This window comes from Hemitrygon akajei, unplaced genomic scaffold (assembly GCF_048418815.1).
Source record: "Hemitrygon akajei unplaced genomic scaffold, sHemAka1.3 Scf000058, whole genome shotgun sequence".
NCBI classification, from domain to species: domain Eukaryota; kingdom Metazoa; phylum Chordata; class Chondrichthyes; order Myliobatiformes; family Dasyatidae; genus Hemitrygon; species Hemitrygon akajei.
This window is the reverse complement of record NW_027331944.1, coordinates 1,047,893-1,069,062: the sequence shown is the minus strand read 5'-3', so window position 1 is coordinate 1,069,062 and position 21,170 is coordinate 1,047,893. Positions and strand designations below refer to the sequence as shown.

Genomic DNA, 21,170 nt, shown 5'->3' with positions numbered 1-21,170 from the left:
GAAACATTCCGAATGTTGAAAGGCCTGAACAGATTAGATATGGCAAAGTTATTTCCCATGGTAGGGAAGTCTAGGACAAGAGGGCACGACTTCAAGATTAAGCCCCTCCGTTTAGAACTGGGATGCGGATAAATTATTTTCATCAGAGGGGGGTAAATCTGTGGAATTTGTTGCCACGAGCGGCTGTGGAGGCCAAGTCATTGAGTGCATTTAAGGCAGAGATGGATAGGTTCTTGATTAGCCAGGGCATCAAAGGGTATGGGGTGAAAGCAGAGGACAGGGGACGACTGGAAGAATTGGGTCAGCCCAGGTTTAAATTGCGGAACAGACTTGCTGAGCCGAATGGCCCACTTCTGCTCCTATATCTTATGGTCTTACAGTCTTTCGGTGGGATGAACGAGGATGAAAGATATTGATAAAGGACAGTGTTGTAAACGGGAACAGGATCGGGGAACAAGAGTTTATCTTCCCAAGGACATGTTAAATTGATCAGCAGGTCCGGAATTATCCCACAGATCAGGGGTCACCTGTGGTCAGAATCAGCATTGAGCTTTCCCCCTGAAATGGGAACATTTGTCTGAAAGACACTTTCCCCTGGAAAACTGTGATCCAATTGGCCAAAACAATTATTTCTCTGTTAAACCCATTGTGGTCACTGTTGTTGAGATCGAGTAGGCCTGGAATCGGGCATTCGATAACCGGGACAGTATCAAGGAGTAACTGGGGAGAATGCAATGGAATGATTGGAGCCGTTCTCATTCTGTGTATCAGTGCAGAAAAGTCAACTCCTCTGGAATTCATGTTTTGAACATTGTCTCTGTTCATTCAGGATCAAAGATTCCCCACAATCCCAATACGACACCAGCATCGATTCCGGACGAAACAGTGAGTGAACTGCATTTCAACTGTTCTGTTACTGGGCCCCTGGAATTATTAACATTTCATTTAAATATGGGAGTTCCTAGTGCACAGAATCAGCAGGCTTTCATCCGAGCGAATGGTCACGAATAATGCTGCTTGGGTTGTTGGGTTGTCCAATTAAATTAGACACTTTCAACTCAGGATTACAATATCATTGGAGGGGCGGTATGATATTTTCCTTTCTGTATCTGACCTAAATTATTGGTCGTCTATACAGGGGATTACCTGTTTCTGGCGTTTGTGGGAATATAGTTCATGTTATCGCTGGCATTTTGTTTTGTGGCCGGATTGACATCCGCTGTATTAACAACGGCCCATGATGCTCTTCACCGCTGTGACGTATCTGTATTGTTCCCGCAGGCACCTTGGATACAAACACCGTGAACGCATCGGGAACCTATGAAAATTTCTCAAGGAAGGAACAGGTTGGATCTTATAGACAATAGACAATAGGAGCACAAGCAGACCATTCGGCCCTTCGAGCCTGCACCGCCATTCTGAGATCATGGCTGATCATCTACTATCAATACCCGGTTCCTGCCTTGTCCCCATATCCCTTGATTCCCCTATCCATAAGATACCTATCTGGCTTCTTCTTGAAAGCAACCAGAGAATTGGCCTCCACTGCCTTCCAAGGCAGTGCATTCCAGACCCCCACAACTCTCTGGGAGAAGAAGTTTTTCCTTAACTCTGTCCGAAATGACCTACCCCTTATTCTCAAACCATGCCCTCTGGTACTGGACTCTCCCAGCATCTGGAACATATTTCCTGCCTCTATCTTGTCCAATCCCTTAATAATCTTATATGTTGCAATCAGATCCCCTCTCAGTCTCCTTAATTCCAGCGTGTACAAGCCCAGTCTCTCTAACCTCTCTGCGTAAGACAGTCCGGACATCCCAGGAATTAACCTTGTGAATCTACGCTGCACTTCCTCTACAGCCAGGATGTCCTTCCTTAACCCTGGAGACCAAAACTGTACACAATACTCCAGGTGTGGTCTCACCAGGACCCTGTACAACTGCAAAAGGATTTCCTTGCTCTTGTACTCAATTCCCTTTGTAATAAAGGCCAACATTTCATTAGCCTTCTTTATTGCCTGCTGCACTTGCTCATTCACCTTCAGTGACTGATGAACAAGGACTCCTAGATCTCTTTGTATTTCTCCCTTACCTAACTCTACACCGTTCAGATAATAATCTGCCTTCCTGTTCTTACTCCCAAAGTGGATAACCTCACACTTATTCACATTAAACATCATCTGCGAATAAGTGTGAGGTTATCCACTTTGGGAGTAAGTGATCTTTGTATTATGTTCATGATCTCAGTCATTGTTTGAAAGATGAGAAGATAAGTAATGTGATGGGTCGCGTCCGAGCAGCAATGAATGTGACGATTGATACCCTCGGGGTTTACATGTGGGGAGACAGAATACAATTGTTCAGCGCAAGGTTAAACGTCACAATAGACATCTTCAATTTCTCTTTTCAGGGCGCAAGGAACAATGCAGAAGATGAAAACTCCACTTACACGGTGAGGGAATTATTTGCGTCAGTCCCTTTTAGATGTGATTGTTTCCACCTCACACAGTAAGAAACAGACCCTGAGGTGAGGCATTCGACAGCGAGAATGACGTCGAAGAGGCAGCAATCGGGGCCGCAGAAATGGCGGATGAACTCATGAAGTATCATGTGTTAGTCTGGACTGTGGAGCACAGCCTGATCCCTCTGTCCCACGGTATTTCCGAGCCGATCTGTTACATGTGTTCAAGTCCTTTTCGGTGTTCTTCCAATTCTCCTCTATCACAGACTGTTTGTTATGAACTTTTGCTAATCACAATGATTTACTTCCGTTTAACAGGGACTGGTTCTGGGCGATCGATCTGTTTACGGTGATCTGAAGAGGTAAGTCAGCAGAACTTGAGGCTGTCGATGCAAAATGTGACTTGCAAAGGGAACATGTCCATTATTGCCAAGCCGATGAGTTGAGCAGAGCCCCGGCTGTGCGTGATTCCAAGTTACCCAGTGAGTAACAGATGAGAGACATGTAACACTGTGGGACTGGGGTCTGGCGGCGACGGGCAGCAAGTCATTGTTATTCAGAGGAATAATTGTCCTGGGCCTGTGGGTTGCGAAACAGATAAATTGTCTGCAAATTCTCATTGACACGATGTCTGACACCGAGTAAGGAAATCTCGCCCGTATTTGGTCTCACCAACTTTATTTCCTTCCGGTTGCTAAGGGAGCCAACATGAATTGTTTGTTTATTTCCTCAGATGACGTCACTGGTGAACAGAAGAGGGCGGTTGGCCGAAAATTCACACATGAGAAGGACAACCATCGTGGAAAAAAGCTACCGTTCAAAACGTCTCTCACTTTTTATATACAACCGTTATCCGTGTCTCCGTCATATCTCTCTCTCGACAGTCACATCTTCACTCCGAGACATCATTGAAGGGTCTGACTCATTTTTTTTTTATCGCAGCGGCTTAGTTCTCTCACTTCAACCCGGACTCCTCCATCCCATAATAGGCACCCTCATGCCCATCGCTAAGATCTGAAACATAGCAGTGTGTGACCCTCAACCTTCAGACTCGCCTCGATCTTCTCTTGTCCGGGAGCCTGGAGCAGCGTCTGAAACGGTCACGTGACAACAATTCCAATGATTCCGTCCTTCCCGTCCCGGCTCTTCGTATCAGCAAGTTATAAGGATTAACTCACTGAATACTGAGCGATATGATGCACACCCTGTTCGAATGCTCCCCACGGTACATCCGTGGACGTTTTCCAGTGTTTTAGGTGACAAACCAAATGTCCTCAACCTCCTCATGAAATACTGCCGCATCAATGTGTTGGGACCAGATCAGATCCGCAGACATCTTGACGCACAGGAATTTGAAACTGATCCCTCTATGAGAATCGGCTCCTGGCCCCTCGTCCCTCCTGCCCTTTCTGAAGTCGGCAATCAGCTCTTTGGTCTCACGGACAATGACGGCAGGGTTGCTGCTGTGACACCTCCCAACCAGCTGATCCATCTCGCTCCTGTGCGCCCTCTCACCTACATCCAAGATTCTGCCAACAATAGCTGTACCATCAGCAAATATAAATGGCAACTGAGCTGTGCTTAGCCGCAAGTGATGGGTGTAGAGAGAGGAGAGCAGTGGGCTGAGCACACACCCCTGTGATGCGCCTGGGTTTACTGGCGGTGAGGGGCAGATGGACCCCCGAATCCGGGGGACCGGTGGACTACAATTCGTCCGGCCGCTACCCTGTGACACGTGTGGAATGGCTGACCCTACCAGGAGCAGGAGACAAGGCCCTGACGTAACAACCCCCCCCCCCCGTCTCAATGGGGGATTGTGGTCCTCTTGGAGGGTCTTTGATGATGTTGTCTGCTTCACCGAGGCAGCAGGAATTGTAATAACATAACACCATAAGATCCAGGAGCAGAATTCGGCCATTGGGCCCATCGAATCCGTTCCGCCATTTCATCCATCACGGCTGATCCATTTTCCCTCTCAGCCCCAGCCTCCTGCCCTCTCTCCGTATCGCTTCATGCCCTGACCATGTCAGCTGCCTGCTCCCATTGAACGAGCCGGTGTCGCCGCGGGAATCTTTCCCGTGTATTTTGCTGCGTTGATTTTACCCGCTACCTTCACAAGCCTTCCAGGCCCTGCTGCAGTGAAGCATCCCCACAGCGTGATGCAGCCACCACCGTGCTTCACCGTAGGGATGTTGTGTTTTTGATGATATGTCTTGTTTGGCTGACGCCAAACGTAGGATTTTGTCTGATGGCTAAAAAGGCTTATTCTGGTTTCATCAGATCAGGGAAACATCTTCCAGCTGACATCAGAGTTTCCCACATACCTTCTGGCAATCTCTAGCCGAGATTCCATGTGGGTTCTTGTCAACAGCGGCTTTCTCTTTGCCAGTCTCCCATAAAGCTGCGACCGGTGAGGCACCCGGGCAACCGTTGTTGTACGCCCAGTCTCTCCCATCCCGGATACCGGAGCTTGTAACTCCTCCAGAGTTGTCATGGGTCTCTTGGTGGCCTCTCTCACTCGTCCCCCTCTGGCATGGTCACTCAGTGTTTGCGAGCAGCCTGCTCGAAGTAGATTTACAGCCGTGCCATATTCTTTCCGTTTCTTAATGATTGACTTCATTGTTCTTCACGGGGTATTCAGTGACCTGGACGTTTTCATGCTTCAATCTCCTGACTGGTGATCTTCAATCACCTTTTCGAGGTGCTGCTTGGAGTGTTCTTTTATGTTCATGGTGGAGTTTTTGCCGGGATCCTGATCAACAGCAGCCGGACTTTCCAGATACAGATACAATTGATTTTACTAGAATCCATTGAAACAATTTTCACTGAACAGGCTGATCTCAAATTAACTCATCATGTGACTTCAAAAACCAATTGGCTGCACCTGTGATGATTTGGCGGCGGGAAAATACTGAATATTTTTGCAATCAATTATTTTGTGTTTTATATTGGTAATTAATTCAGATCACTTTACAGGGGTTTGTTTGCACTTTGATACGAAAGAGTCTTTTTCTGTTGATTTGTATCATTACAGACGAGTTCAATCCGCTGTGATTGAACGTTGTACAGCAATAAAACATGAAACTCCTCCGAGGCGGATGAATTCTTTTTACAGACACTGCTGTTAGTCAATTTTACATTTTTTCTCTCATCAGATAGAATTAAACTTGTAGCAATTCATTGTCAAAGGCACATCGTGCCTTACCAGCCTGATTTTTTTTTTTGAGGATGTGACTAAACACATTGATGAAGGAAGAACAGTAGATGTAGTATTTCACCAAGGCATTTGATAAGGTACCACTTGCAAGGCCTATTGAGAACGTAAGGGTGCAGGGGATCCAAGGGGACATTGCTTTGTGAATCCAGAACTGGCTTACCCACAGAAGACAAAGAGAGGTTGTAGACGGGTCATATTCTGCATGGAGGTCGGTGATTTTTATTCATGTCCTGGATGATGAAGTAGAGGGATTGGTGAGTAAATTTTCTGATGACACCTTTAATAGGTTGGAGGTGTTGTGGATAGTGTGGAGGGCTGTCAGAGGTTAGGCGGGACATTACTAGGATGCCAAACTGGGCTGAGAAGTGGCAGATGGAGTTCAACCCAGATAGGTGTGAGGTGGTTCCTTTTCGTAGGTCAAGTATGATGGCAGAATATAGTATTACTGGTAAGACTCTTGGCAGTGTGGAGGATCAGAGCGATATTGGGTTCCGAGCCCACAGGACACTCAAAGTATTTTGACTCTGTGGTTAAGAAGGCATACGGTGAATTGGCCTTCATCAATCGTGGGACTGAGTTTAGGAGCCGAGAGGTAATATTGCAGCTATATAGGACCCTTCAACCGTCTCAGGTTTCTTCCACCGTCTGAGGAGAATGAAGCACCACACAGCCGATATGTACAGTCCAGATAAAATCCTCGGTAATGTTTACATCAACAGTGGTGAGCATGTCTCCATTCCTCCTATAGTTCACAGCCAGCTTCTTTCCTTTTCCGACATTGAGGAAGAGGTTGCTTTAGAAACATAGAAACATAGAAAACCTACAGCACAATATAGGCCCATCGGCCCACAAAGCTGTGCCGAACATGTCCCTACTTTAGAACTACCTAGGCTTTACCCAACCCCTCTACTTTTCTAAGCTCCAGGTAGCCATCCAGAAGTCTCTTAAAAGACCCTAACGTTTCCGCCACCACCGACGCCTGCAGCCCATACCACGAACTCACCACATTCTGCGTAAAAAAAACTTACCCCTGACACCTCCTCTATACCTACTCCCCAGCACCTTAAAACTGCTCTCTCGACATAGCCATTTCAGCACTGGGGAAAAGCCTCTGACTACCCACACGATCAAAGTCTCTCATTATCTTGTACACCTCTGTCAGGTCACATCTCATCGTCCGTCGCTTCAGGGACAAAAGGCCGAGTTCACTCAAGCTATTCTCATAAGGCATGCTCCCCAATCCAGGCAACATCTTTGAAATTCTCTTCTGCACCTTTTCTATAAATTCCGCATCCTTCCTGTAATGAGGCGACCAGAACTGAGCACAGTACTCCAAGTGGGGTCTGACCAGGGTCCTATATAGCTGCAACATTACCTCTCGGCTCTTAAACTCAACCCCACGACTGATGAAGGCCAATGCACCGTATGCCTCCTTAACCACAGAGTCAACCGGCGTAGCAGCTTTGAGTGTCCTATGGACTTGGACCCCAAGATCCCTCTGATCCTCCACACTGCCAAGAAGCTTAGCATTAATGCTATATTCTGACATCATATTTGAACTACCAAAGCGAACCACCTCACACTTATCTGGGTTGAACTCCATCTGCCACTTCTCAGCCCAGTTTTGCATCCTATCAATGTCCCGTTGTATCCTCTGACAGCCCTCCACACTATCGACAACAACCCCAACCTTTCTAGCCATCAGCAAATTCACTAACCCATCCCTCCACTTCCTTATCCAGGTCGTTTATAAAATTCACGAAGAGTAGGTGTACCCTGAGGTACACCACTGGTCACCGGCCTCCATGGAGAATGGGACCCGTCTACAACCACTCTTTGTCTTCTGTGCGGAAGCCAATTCTGGTTCCTCAAAGTCTACTTATGCCTACTTATTTTCTCAATAATCTTGGCATATGGTACTTTATCAAATGCCTTGCTAGAATCCATATACAATTGCTCTTCCCATCCCCCTTCCTGCTTTCCGATCCCTCTTCCCCATTCCCCTTCCTACTGTGGCATCACTGTCTCCCACACACTTCCCCCTGTGGCATCCCTCTTCCTATCACTATTCCACCATCTATGTAGCCGCCCACGCCAGATTTCCACTGCGGGTCTTTTTCCCGCCATTCAATCCTGACCTCTCACGTCAGGAAGGTTTTTTTCCCTGACCGTTAGAGAATATGTGGAGCCTATAAGGTCACACCGACAGACGAAATTATTGACATTCGGTGAATACCGTGGAACTGGGCAGTGAGGGACATTGACAGTGATGGAAACTCCGATCAGTTATTGACTGAAGGGTTTAATATTTCCTGAAACATCCGAGTGAGAGAAACTCCCTCAGACCCACGGTTTGAATCAATTTGTTCAATTTGTCTGTTTGTGTTTAGAATTGTGGGGAATAAACTGGAAGATTCAGGAGTGAAACTGGTGTCTGCGGCTCTGAGGAACCCGGAGTGTAAAATACAGAAACTGGGGTAAGTACCAGACTGTGGGAGATTGTGATTACAGTCACTGGGTGTCTGACGCTGAACATTAATGTGATCAGTAATTGTGGTACTGATAAACACTGGGGATTTGTACCGTCTCCTGTCTCTCTGTGTCCTTCACCCTCACTCTCTCTCATCTCCAGGCTGTGGGATGTCGGTCTCACAGATTCTGGTGCCGAGGATCTCGTCTCCGCTTTCAGTACAAACCCATCACTGACGGAGCTGAGCCTGGCATCAAACTCGCTCCCAGACCGATCTGTCCCCGCTCTCCGCTGCCTCATACTGACCCTCCCGAGTCTGAGTGTTTGTGTTAATGTTCAATGTGATAAAATATCAGCGGATCCATGGGTTTTCTGGTGATGTTTGTCCGTGAGTGTTGTTGAAACATTAACCCCAGTCCCCTGTTACTGACACTGCAGTGTAATCTGTTTATTTCATCCTTATTCTCCCATCTGTTTCAGACTGACGAGTAATCAATTCAGTGAAACTGGGAAGGAGGAACTGAGGTCTTAGCAGGATACCAGAGCTGGAGATCTTGTGTGACTGTGAACGTCTGAATGTGTGAAAAATCCCCACCCACGGGACCGGGACATTTTGGCCGACTTCCTGGCATCGCCTTTAATGGCCGCCTTCCCCTTTAAGGGCCACGCTTCAGGTAATTCCCAACTTCTGAAACGACGCCGGCTCCAGCCGAGCCCTCTGTGACGTAAGAGGTGGCCCCGCACCCATGTGACTCCGCCGCCTGTCCGGTGACGCTGCATCCGCCGTGCTGTTTGCTCTTGGCAGATCAGGCGGAATTTCACACACAGCAAGAGCCCGGGGGGTGGGCAGTGATCAGACTGAGAAACCAGGATCCGGTTGTGGGATTATCCGGGGAGAGAATCCTTTTGCGCACTTTGGGCAGAGGACGCTGCATTCGACAGTCTGGGCAATATAATGACGTTAAATTGGCAAAGCCCTCGGCAGTGACCCTGGATCTGCAGCGATCTCGGACACGGCCCTCAAGTGTGATTTTCTAACCGCCGGTTCCCGGATGCGGAGTGACGGTGAGAAACGGGACTGAGGATTCAACCTGTCACTCGTTGTCGCTGGTCAGTTAATTGTGTGTGACTGTGGTGGAATCGGGGGCAGCTTATTCATTCCCGCTCGTCCACGCGCTCTCCTGGCCCGCCTCATCCAAGCGCTTCTGTGCGCCGACCCTCCGCTTTCATCCCGATCCCTCCATGTTCCATCTAAACATCTCTAAAATTCCCTACTGCAACTGTCTCAACCGGCATCCCTTGCAGTGAATACGAGGCACCCACCGCAGTCTGTGTTGAAAAAATACACGAACTCTCACATCTCCTTTGAATTATTCCATTTTATCTTAAATTTCTGGCCCCTGCTATTTGACATTGCAAAAATATACCCGCCGTCCACTCTAGGTGTGCCTAATAACCCTCTATTAGATCAACCAACAGCCTCCAAGCTTGCCCTAAGCTCTCGTTATAGCACATGCACTTTGATCCAAGGCTGTATCCTGCTAAATTTCGTCTGCATCCTCCGCAAAGTCGCGACATCTTTCCTGCATCTCCTCCTTTCGCAGCCGGGCTTGGGACCGTCCATGACGGAATTGTTTAAAATCAGCTCCTGAACAGCGACGGCGCCTGGGCCCTCAGATGTGAAGTCCAGTGGTCCGCGGTGTGAACTCGCCCATCTCTGCAAAAACAACGGACTCGAGCGCCACCGACTGGCCGAATGGTGATGGTGCGTCTGCAATCGAAGTCCTGAGCTCCCATCACTGTCAAGCTGGGAGAGCAATTAGCGTACTGGTCTTCACCGCAAGAAACCGAGCGTTTAATGCTTTCCTTTCCCTCTAAGCTCTGTTCGCATGAATGTTTGGGAATTATCGACCTACTTCAGAGTCTCTCTCTCCGCGCTTCGCCATATTCGAAGGAATGACAGGTGACGCCATTTTTGAAGCTCTGACCTGAGAATCACCTTTCTGAGATAGCGGCCCCATCCGGATTTCAGCCCACACCGGTTAGTCTCCCGATACAGTGACACCATCCGAACTCCGAGGAACTGCAGGCCAGTCATGATATGTGTACTACTGCGACCCCTAGCACGTCAAGCGAGGACGGCAGCGATAGAACAAAAAGACCGACAAATATGCCAGATGAAGGGAGTGAATTCACCCAGGATTGAAGGTGAAACTGTTGGTGGATTGGTGGATAAATGTTTGTCAGGTCGGAGGTTGGTGACCAGTGGTGTGCCTCAGGGATCTGTATTGGATCCAATGTTGTTTGTCATATACATTAATGATCTGGATGATGGGTTGGTAAATTGGATTAGTAAGTATGTAGATGATTCTAAGATAGGTGGCGCTGTGGATAATGAAGTAGGTTTTCAAAGCTTGCAGATAGATTTAGGCCAGTTAGAAGTGTGGGCTGAAAGATGGTAGATGGAGTTTAATGCTAATAAGTGTGAGTTGCTACATTTTGGTAGGAATAATCCAAATAGGACATACATTATAAAAGGTAGGGCATTGAAGAATGCAGCAGAACAGAGTTATCTAGGAATAATGGTGCATAGTTCCCTGAAGGTGGAATCTCATGTGGACAGGGTGATGAAGAAAGCTGATGGTATGCTGGCCTTTATAAAACACAACATTGAGTATTAGTGTTGGGATGTAATGTTAAGATTGTACAAGGCATTGATATGGCCAAATTTGGAGTATTGTATATAGTTCTGGTCACCGAATTATAGGAAAGATAACAACAAAATAGAGAGAGTACAGAGAAGACTAACTAGAATGTTACCTGGGCTTCACCACCTAAGTTACAGGGAAAGATTGAAGAAGGTAGGTCTTTATTCTTTGGAGCGTAGAAGGTTGAGGGGGGACTTGATAGAGGTATTTACAATTATGAGGGAGATTGATGGAGTTGACGTGCATAGGTTTTTTTTCCATTGAGAGTAGGGGAGATTCAATCAAGACGACATGATTTGAGAGTTAGGAGGCAAACGTTTAAGGGTAACACGAGGGGGAATTTCTTTACTCAGTGAGTGGTCGCTGTGTGGAATGAGCTTCCAGTAGAAGTGGTAGAGGCAGGTACGGTATTGTCATTTAAAGTAAAATTGAATAGGTATATGGACAGGAAAGGAATGGAGGGTTATAGGCTGACTGCAGGTCAGTGGGACTAGGTGAGAGTAAGCGTTCGGCACGGACTAGAAGGGCCGAGATGCCTGTTTCCATGCTGTAATTGTCATATGGTATTCAATATTGTAAATCAAGCTAACACCATTGTTGGCAGTTCCAACAACAATTGATCAGTTGATTGGCAATCTACTGAGACATTCAGTGCTCAGCCGACTCTGTGGCTGTTTATGAAGAATAACTGAAAGTGTTTAAAACATTAAAACCATCATTGTCTGCACCTGCATTAAGTTTCACTGCTACAAATAAACCATTTATCCGAGATGTTAACGATAAACACACGATGGAAGTCACACAGGAAAATATAGTCTAAGACCCTGTGTCCATGTATGTTGCAGAAATCTACAGTCTAACACAATATAGCTTGATATCTCCCTGAACGAACACTAGGGGGCAGCATCAACCCGTCCTTTGACGCCGCATCACAGATTCTCCCGAGGTTGCGGACCAAACCTGTGGCAATTTCTTCTCTGCCATAGATTTGATTCTGCAAAACTGATGGTCCCTCGATGATTGGAAAAGCAATTCCAATGGCTGGAGTGGGCTGTTGTTTCCGGAGGTGAAATACTGACATCAGGAAGCGTGGTTCCCGTTACCTCAGCGCAACGGGCAGAACTAAAGACTCGGTAGGAACCCCAATCAAGAATGGCCAACCAGAACAAGAAGTCATAAATGGTCCCAAAGTGCCGGCAGATATTGTTGTTCTAAGATTTAATAGCCACTCCGAAAGAATACAATGGAGAGACGTGAAAATGCCTCCGCGGGTGAGGTAGAGATCTGTAGCACGGGATGGGGTAAACGATAAAAGAAGTTAAAAAGGCGAATGATTAGAAGAAGTTCCAAGAGTTTATGTGGTGAACCCGAAGAATGAAACGATGGAAAGGAAGTTCAACTCTGTGTCGTGGACACACATACAAATTATTTGAGAGAAGCGTGATCAATGTTGTAAGCAGGAAAACTGGCTCTGGATGGAGAATGGTGGGGTTAATTTCGCCCCATTTTCCCACTAGCCCAGCCCGCAGCTCCCAATAATCCCACCCCGTGCTCCTCCCCGACCCCACCCTCTCCACTCCTCCTACCGACCCCGCCCTCTCCACTCCCAAAGACCCACCGCTCTCCACTCTGACCCCACCCCTATTTCCACCGACCTTTCGCTCTTCACCTACTGACCTAGCCCTCTCCCCCGCGAGCTGGGCCACTTCCCCTAATGGTCTGCGCCCCATTTGCTAACTATACTCCTTACCCATCCGATCCCGTTCACTGCTCCCACTGGCAGATCAGAGCGTAAGATATAGAAGCTAAATTGCTCCCTCACCCACTCTCATTGCCCACCTCACCTAAGTGCTTCTCTGCGTCGACCCTCGGCTTTCAGCCCGATCCCTCCAGCTTCCAGCTAAACATCTCTAAAATTCAGTACTGCATCTATCTCAACCGGCATCCCCTGCAGTGAATACGAGGCAACCACCACAGTCTGTGTTGGGACCGTCCATGACGGAGTTGTTTAAGATCAGCTCCTGAACAGCGACGGCGCCTGGGCCCACAGATGAGGTCCGCTCTCGGTAGTTCTTTTAATTATTTGCCTTTTAACTTCTTTTATCGATTACCCCTTCGCGTGCTACACATCCCAAACTCACCCGCGGAGGCATTTTCACGTGTTCCGCCGTGTGAGCTCGCCCATCTCTGCAAGAACAACGGACTGCAGCGCCACCCTCTGGCTGGACAGCGATGGTGCGTCTGCAATAGAACTCTTGGAGCGCCCATCACTGTCAGGCTGGGAGAGAAATTAGCGGACTGGTCTTCACCGCAAGAATCAGAATCAGGTTTATTATAACATGCATGAGTCGTGAAATTTGTTAACATTGTCGCAGCAGTTCAATGCAATAATATATAGAACGGAAAATCAATCAATTGCAGTATATGTATACTGAATAAATTAAAAATCTTGCAATATCAGAAATAATATATATCGAAAAAGTGAGATTCTTTTCACGGGCTCAATGTCCATTTAGGAAACGGATGGCAGAAGGGAAGAAGCGTCCATGGCGGAGTTGTTTAAAATAAGCGCTGAACAGCGACGCCGCCTGGAGAGTCAGACTGGAAGTCCAGTGCTTCGCCTTGTGAGCGATCCCAGAACTGCAAACACAACGGGGTAGAGCGCCACCCACTGGCAGAACAGCGGTAGTGCGCTGCAGGTGAAGTCCTGGGCGTTTTTCGCTGTTTGACCTACCACCGCTGAGGAAAACAATTAGCGTGCTGTTCTTAATTGTCAGAGAGTTGGAGTTTAAAAACAGGGACGTTAAACTACACTTCTACTTGGTGAGGCCACTCCTCGAGTACTGGGAACAGTTCTGGTCCCTCTTTTCGAACAGAAAATGAGGTAGTGACTGTTACAGTCACGGATTCGGCAGCGCAGCAGGTTTGGCAAATGCGCTGGTGATATTGTACGTGAACCCCTCAGGCTCGGACAGCACGTGCTCGACTGGGGGAAGACAGCAACTGAGAAATCGCGTTTCTGTGTATCATCGAATTATTATTTCATTGCGATGGTATTTAACACCATTCTTTCCGTTGTGCTGCTTGCCGAGGCTTGAACAAAGCACAGCAACGTTTCGCTGCCGGTTGCGTTCGGCCTTGCCTGAGAAATTGGACGTTCGACTCAACTGACGCCTGAAGGCGAGCGGCATTCGTTTGATATTTAGTTACTCCTCTCAGCCGCAGTGATGGCATCGTTTTCCATTAGAGAGTTTCAGTTAACCGCCCAGTTTGGCTGAGCGTTTAATGCTTTCCTTTCCCTCTGAACTCTGTTTGCATGAAAGTTTTTGAACTTTCGTCCACTTCAGATTCTCTCTTTCCGACATGTGACGCCATTTTTTAAGCTCTGGCCTGAGAATCGTCTTTCTGAGATAGCGGCCCCTTCCGGATTTCAACCCACACCGGTTAGTCTCCCGATACAGTGACACCATCGGTACTCCCAGGAACTGCAGACCAGACATGATATGTGCACTACTGCGACCCCTAGCGACTCAAGCGAGGATGACAGCGATAAAACAGTAAGACCGACAAATATGCCGTATAAAGGAAATAAAGACACCCGGGATTGAAGCTGAAACTCTTGTTCATCAATGCACTAACAACCTAACACCAATAGTAGCAGTTCCAACAATAATTGTTCAGGTGACTGGGAATCTCCTGAGAAACATTCAGTGCTCAGCCGACTCTGTGGCTGTTTATGAAGAACTGAAAGTGTTTCAAACATTAAAACCGTCATTGTCTGCACCTACATTAAGATTCACTGCTACAAATAAACCATTTATCCGAGATGTTAACGATAAACACATGATGGAAGTCACACAGGAAAATATAGTCTGAGACCCTGTGTCCATGTATGTTACAGAAATCTACAGTCTAACACAATATAGCTTGATATCTCCCTGAACGAACACTAGGGGGCAGCATCAACCCGTCCTTTGACGCCGCATCACAGATTCTCCCGGGTTTGCGGACCAAACCTATGGCAATTTCTTCTTCTGCCCGAGATTTGATTGTGCAAAACTGATGGTCCCTCGATGATTGGAAGAGCAATTCCAATGGCTGGAGTGGGCTGTTGTTCCCGGACGTGAAATACTAACGTCAGGAAGCGTGGTTCCCGTTACCTCAGCGCAACGGGCAGAACTAAAGACTCGGTCGGAACCCCAATGAAGAACGGCCAAGCAGAACAAGAACGCATAAGTGACACAAAACTGCCGTCAGAAATTGACAGTCAAAAGCCACTCCAAAACGAATACAGTGGAGAGACGGGGAAATGCCTCCGCGGGCGAGGGTGAGGAACGTGTAGCACGGGGAGGGGTAACCGATGGTAGGGTCCACATTATTAACTGTATGTTAACTGCATATATAAAATGGCTTCTCTGCAGGGTTATAATGAAATGGCTGCTCTGTGGGTAGCTGATGAGGTGATGCTCTGTTTAGTTGGAATGTTTGGGTTATAATTATTGATAACGGAGCAACGAACCGACGGTAGCAAAGTTGTTCCATTGCCAACACCCCATAAGCTTTCTTAACTACCCTGTCTACCTGGGAGGTAACTTTCAGGTATCTGTGGACATGTCCCCTCCCGCTCCTCCACACTACCAAGTAGCCTGCCTTTTACTTTGTACTCTGCCTTGGAGTTTGTCCTTCCGAAGTGTACCACCTCACACTTCTCCGGGTTGAACTCGGGTCTCCCTTTGTGATCAGCTACTGTTGGTGAAGCTGCGAGCGAGGATTCGGAGGACAGCGGGAAGATCGACGACACCTGTTTATTGGCGTTCCTCCTATCCTGGACTTCGCCTTGGGTTACAAATATCTCCCTCAACACAGCAACAAAAACTCTGCATTGGAACTGAACCGAACTTTCTAACATACCATCGTAAGATTGTACCTATTACCACCTGAGCTTGCCTTTGTTTGGCGAACTTTATCTGTACTCCGATGTATGCATAATGCTGCTAACTTTTGATTACCTGGTTAAGTTACTATATTTAGTAGTTACTAATACAATAGTGACTGTTAACTGCAAAGTCAGGTGTGTCCTGTTGCTGCTGATACCTTTACAGGGTTGCGAGCATGGAACAGGTACTCTCCCCAGGGTTGCGTGTACGTAACACCACGCAGACGACCGCCGCCGCGCTTGGCACAGCCTTCCTTTAACTTGCTGTTGCTAACCAATCCCAGACGCCGACTGGTCGCTGGTCGGAGCTCTTCTTCGTGAATTGCCCCGAAAACTCTGCCTTTGAAAATCTCGATCGCCGCCCTGATTGAAAGGTGTCCCTCTTACGCGTTCCCTGTCGCAGATTGTACAACACGAACCGTTCTCTCCACTCGCCCCCTCTCTCCACTGACTCCGACCTCTCCTGCCGCAAACCCCGCCCCTCGTCCAAATGACGCGCCCCCCTCCTCCCACGAACCCCGCCCTCTATTTCCTCATCCCGCCCACCTCCCACTGACCCCGCCCTCTTCTCCCGCTGACACCATCCACACCTCGCAGTGATTCCCCTCCACACGCCAACTCGAACCGCGCCCCCTCCCCTTGTCTCCGTGACCGCCTCCCTCCGATTGGATCTCCGTGAGACTGTAGTTCAGCGGCCCGCAGACGTCCAGCTCCGCACTCCCCCTCAGACATCCGCACTAGCTGCTCCGCAGCGTTGCCCCCCGCCCCCAGCATCCGAAAGAGGGGATGGTTAAAGACGACCAGACGACCAATTGGATAAATGCATTTTATTGGCGAAAAACTTGTGCGTCGAACAGCTGACGGTTCAGGTGGCCTCAGCGAGCTGGAGAGGTGGGTCTGCTGGTATTCCGGGAGCGCGGGACGTGTCGGTGAGTTGGCGGGGGGGAGGTGGTGGGTGTGTAGGGTCTGGGGGAGGTGGGTGTGTGTCTGGGATCTGTAGACAGGATGACCCAAACCCAGCATTAAACAGTGGGTAGCTGAACGGTGTCCCAACTACCCCCGTGTGACGAGCTTTGTAGGGAGGGAGGGGAATATTCCCGAGGGGTGGGCCACAAGCACAGCGAGGGGTTGGCATCGGTCAGGAAACTCTCATTTCTCAGACCAAGGGTTGCAGCGGATCGCAATTCTTGTAGTTTTCCTGGATCGCCACCAGAACTGGCAGTTTGTTACTGGGAACGAACACCTCCATGTGGACGAAGTTGTTGGGGTTTCCAATATCGACCTGTGGGGAGGGTCACACGGTTAGTCATGGGAGTCCCGTCCGGTAAACCCTCCTTCCCACTGCCACCTCCGTGATCCGCGCTCTCGCGAGACTTCCCTCCACATCCCCGGCCCTTCATCCCTCGCTGCTCCCTTCCCCGACTCCTTCAAACCCTTCTCCCCTACACCCCTCCCCGTCTCCTTCAACCCTCCTCCCCTACTCCCCTCCCCGACTCCAACACCGCTTCCTCCCCTACACCCCTCCCCGTCTCTATCACCCCTCCATACCCTACACTACTGCCCAGTTTTAATCGTCCCTCCCTCCCCCACATCACTCCCCGTCTTTGTTAATCCTAACCTCCCTTACACCTCTCCCCGTCTCCGTCACCCCCTCCCTCCCCTAAACCCCTCTCCGACTCCGTCATACGTTCCCTCCCCTACACTCCTCCCCGTCTCTGACGCACCCCCGTCCACTTCATTGTCATCCCCTCCCTCCCCTCTAACCCTCCCGGTCTCCGTCACCTCCTCGCTCCCATGAACCACTCCTCGTCACGTCACCCCCTCCAGCTCCTACATCTCCTGAAGTCTCCGTCATGCACTCGCTCCGCTATGTCCGTCCCCATCTCCATCTTACTCTCTCTCCCGAACACCATCTAAGTCCCTGGCAGCCCTCCTGGTCTCCATTCCGCTCCCACCCCTCCCCGTCTCCATTCCCCTCCCACACCCTTCCGATCTCCATTCCCATCCCACCCTTCCCGGTCTCCATTCCCCTCCCACCCTCTCCCGGTCTCCATTCCCCTCCCACCACCTCCCGGTCTCCATTCCCCTCCCACCCTCTCCCGGTCTCCATTCCCCTCCCACCACCTCCCGGTCTCCATTCCCTTCCCAACCCCTCCCGGTCTCCAATCCCCTCCCGTCTCCATTCCCCTCCCACCCCCTCCCGGTCTCCATTCCCCTCCCACCCGCTCCCGGTCTCCATTCCCCTCCCACCCTCTCCCGGTCTCCATTCCCATCCCCACCCGCTCCCGGTCTCCATTCCCCTGCCAGACCTGCTCCCTTCCCCTCTCTGTTAATCCTAACCTCCTGTACACCTCTACCTTCCCACCCCCTCCCGGACTCCATTCCCCTCCCACCCCTCTCGAGCTCTATTCCCCTCCCAGCCCCTGCACCCTTCCCGCCTCTGTTAATCCTAATCTCCCCTACACCACTCCCCTCCCACCCCGTCCCGGTCTCCATTGCCCTCCCAGCCCCTCCCGGTCTCCATTCCCCTCCCACACGCTCCCGGTCTCCATACCCCTCCCACCCTCTCCCGGTCTCCATTCCCCTCCCAGCTCTGCTTCCTTCCCGCTTCTGTGTGGAAACTCGACCTTGATCAGCAGAAGTTTTCCCAGCATGATGGTCTGGTCCTGCTCACGGTACGTTTTCGCGACGAATATCTGCTCTAAGGCGTGGATGTGACTCTTCGCGTCGGACTTCACCTGGACAGGAACAACACAAACTTCTGAATCTCCCGGAGAGGACAGAGCGGGACGAAGAAGGGTGTCCGGAAGCGAGTGGCGGTACCATTTCTTTTTCTCTTCCCCCCCCCTTCCATTTCACCGCCTTTCCTCGTACCGTCTCTCTCTCGCCTTTCCCCACCTCGTACCCTTACTCCCCACTCTTCCTCGTCTCTCTCTGACCTCTCTTCACCCACACTCCGTCTCCCTCTTCCCCCTCTCTCCGATTCCCTTACTCCCCACTCTTCCTCGTCTTTCTCTGATCGATCATTTTATCCTCACTCCATCTCCCTCTTCCCTCTCTCTCCGCCTCCCCTGCTCTTTCAACCCCTCACCGTGTCCCTCCTCCCCCTCTCTCCGACCCCTCTGCTCTCTCACCCCCTCACTCTCTCTCTCCTCCCTCTCTCCGATTGCTCTGCTCTCTCACCCCCTCACCGTCCTCTTCCCTCTCTCTCCGCCTCCCCTGCTCTCTCACCCCCTTCACCGTCTCCCTCTCCCCTCTCTCTCCGCCTCCCCTGCTCTCTCACCCCCCTCACCGTCTCCCTCTTCCCCCTCTCTTCGATTTCCCTGCTCTCTTACCCCGCTTCAACGTCTCTCTCTCTTACCGCTCTCTCCCCCCACCCTGCTCTTTCCCCCCTCTTTCTGTCTGGCCTCTATACTCTTTACCCTGGCCGGGCTTTTCTACATCTCCGTCGCTCCGTCACTGATCTTTCTCCCCTTCTCCTGCCCTGTCCTTCGCCTCACTCTCTGCTCCCTCATTCCACATTCCCTGCTCGTTCTCACACTTTTCCCGTCTCGCTCTCGCTCTCTCCCTCGTCTGTCCCGTCTGTAATCCGTCTACCTTCTCTCCAATTCTCCTTCTGGAACTCTCAGCTTTTCATCCGTGTCTCTACCTTCTCTCTCTCTCTCTCTCTCTCTCTCTCTCTCCTCTCTCTCTCTCTCTCTCTCTCTCTCTCTCCTCTCTCTCTCTCTCTCTCTCTCTCTCTCTCTACTTCCCGCTCTTTCCTTCTCTCTCCCTCTCCGTGCTCGAAATTTCTCTGCCCTCCCTCCCCTATCTCGCCTGGAGATATATATATATATATATATATATATATATATATATATATATATATCACTATTTTATTCACTTTTTCACCCCCCTCTCTCTTCATTCCCCCCGAGGAGGGCAGTTTAAGGGGTGTGGGAGTGGGGAGGACTGTGCTCCTGGTTCTGGAAGAGTTTGGAACAAACCTCATCTGCGACCTTATGGACCTCTGTCGTGGCCGGCTGTTCTTTTGTCCACACTGGTGCCATTCTCTCTCTCTGTTGCACTCGTTCGTTCGCTGACTCTCTCTCTCACCCTCTCTCACTCTCTTGCCACTTGTCAGGGCCGTCTTTAAAGATCTGGTCCCTCCCCCCACTCCTCCGGACATGTCCCTCCCCCCGCTCAGCTATTCCCCGCCTCGTTTTGCCCTCTCTCGGGCTCTTGCCCTCCGCTTGGGGCATGGAACCTGACCTGGCCCCTTACGGATGTGACCTACTTACGGGAAAGGAGTGCAGAGCATAGGGAACATTCACAGAGATGCTCCTGGGTCTGCGGGGCCTGTGGTTTCTGGAAACATTGAATGGGTCAGGATTCTATAGAACGTAGAAGATTGAGAGGGGATTTGATGGAGGTTCACGGGCTTTATCCGCTGTGGTTGGGTGGGACTGCAACCGGAGATCAAAGGTTAAGGGTGAAAGGTGAGGAGTTTAAGGGGAACATGAGGGGGAACGCCTTCACTCAGAGGGTCGTGAGAGTGCGGAATGATCTGCGAGCACGACTGGTCCGTGCGAGCTCGATTCCAACGTTAGGAGATGTTTGTACAGGTACACGGATAGGAGGCTTCTGGGGGTCTATGATCCAGCTACAGCGGGCTGGGATAATGCAGCTTAAATGGTTTCCGCATGGGCTAGATGGGCCGAAGGGCGTCCCTGTATGTCGTGTTTCTCTGTGACTCTATGAGTAGAGTCCCAGAGCCACCAAGCGCCTCTCCTTTGCAAACTTTGCAAACAAAGCCATCGATCCCATCATCCAAATCATCGGCATTATAACGTGAAACGAATCGGTCCCAACAGAGACCCCCCGAGGAACAGCACGAGTCACCGCAGCCAACCAGAAGAAGTTCCCTTTCTCCCCCGCACTCTGCCTCCTGCCAATCAGCCAGTATTTGTCCCGTGCCAGTACCTTTCCTGTAAAACCACCGGGTCTTAACTTGTTATGCAGCCTCCTGTGTGGCACCTTGTCAAGGGCCTTCTGAAAATTCATCCACACAACATCGCCGACTCCCCAATGTCTATCATGCTTGTTATTTCTTCAAATAATTCCAACAGATACGTCAGGCAGGGTTTTCCCTCGAGGAAACCATGCTGACAGAGACCTATTATATCACGCGGCTCCAAGTACACGGAGACTAGCCACTCCGAAACCACCTACTTAACAACAGAGTCATAGAACACAGAATAGTACAGCACAATTACAATGTTGTGCCGACCCTCAAACCCTGCCTCCCATATAACCAACCACCTTAAATTCCTCCAGATACTTGTCTAGTAGTCTCCTAAACTTCACTAGTGTATCTGCCTCCACCACTGACTCAGGCAG

The 21,170-nt window shown here is 49.8% G+C and overlaps 1 protein-coding gene across 3 annotated transcripts; it reads right to left on the bottom strand.

Moving 5' to 3' along the window:
* Nucleotides 1-16,603: 16,603 nt before the first annotated feature.
* Nucleotides 16,604-20,859, bottom strand: LOC140721602 (cystatin-B-like). Of its 3 annotated transcripts, none has more exons than XR_012097412.1 (3): nucleotides 18,926-18,954; nucleotides 18,419-18,529; nucleotides 16,604-17,073 (listed from the first exon to the last, which is right to left on the bottom strand). XR_012097412.1 is itself a non-coding variant. In XM_073036414.1 (3 exons), the coding sequence occupies exons 1-3, from the start codon at nucleotides 20,832-20,834 to the stop codon at nucleotides 16,948-16,950; spliced, it is 318 nt and encodes a 105-aa protein (XP_072892515.1). In that variant the 5' UTR covers nucleotides 20,835-20,859; the 3' UTR covers nucleotides 16,604-16,947. The 3 variants fall into 3 exon arrangements, 2 of the variants coding, with proteins under 2 accessions (XP_072892515.1, XP_072892516.1); XM_073036414.1 differs by lacking the exon at nucleotides 18,926-18,954 and adding an exon at nucleotides 20,754-20,859; XM_073036415.1 differs by lacking the exon at nucleotides 18,926-18,954 and adding an exon at nucleotides 19,778-19,890.
* Between the last annotated feature and the right edge of the window lie 311 nt (nucleotides 20,860-21,170).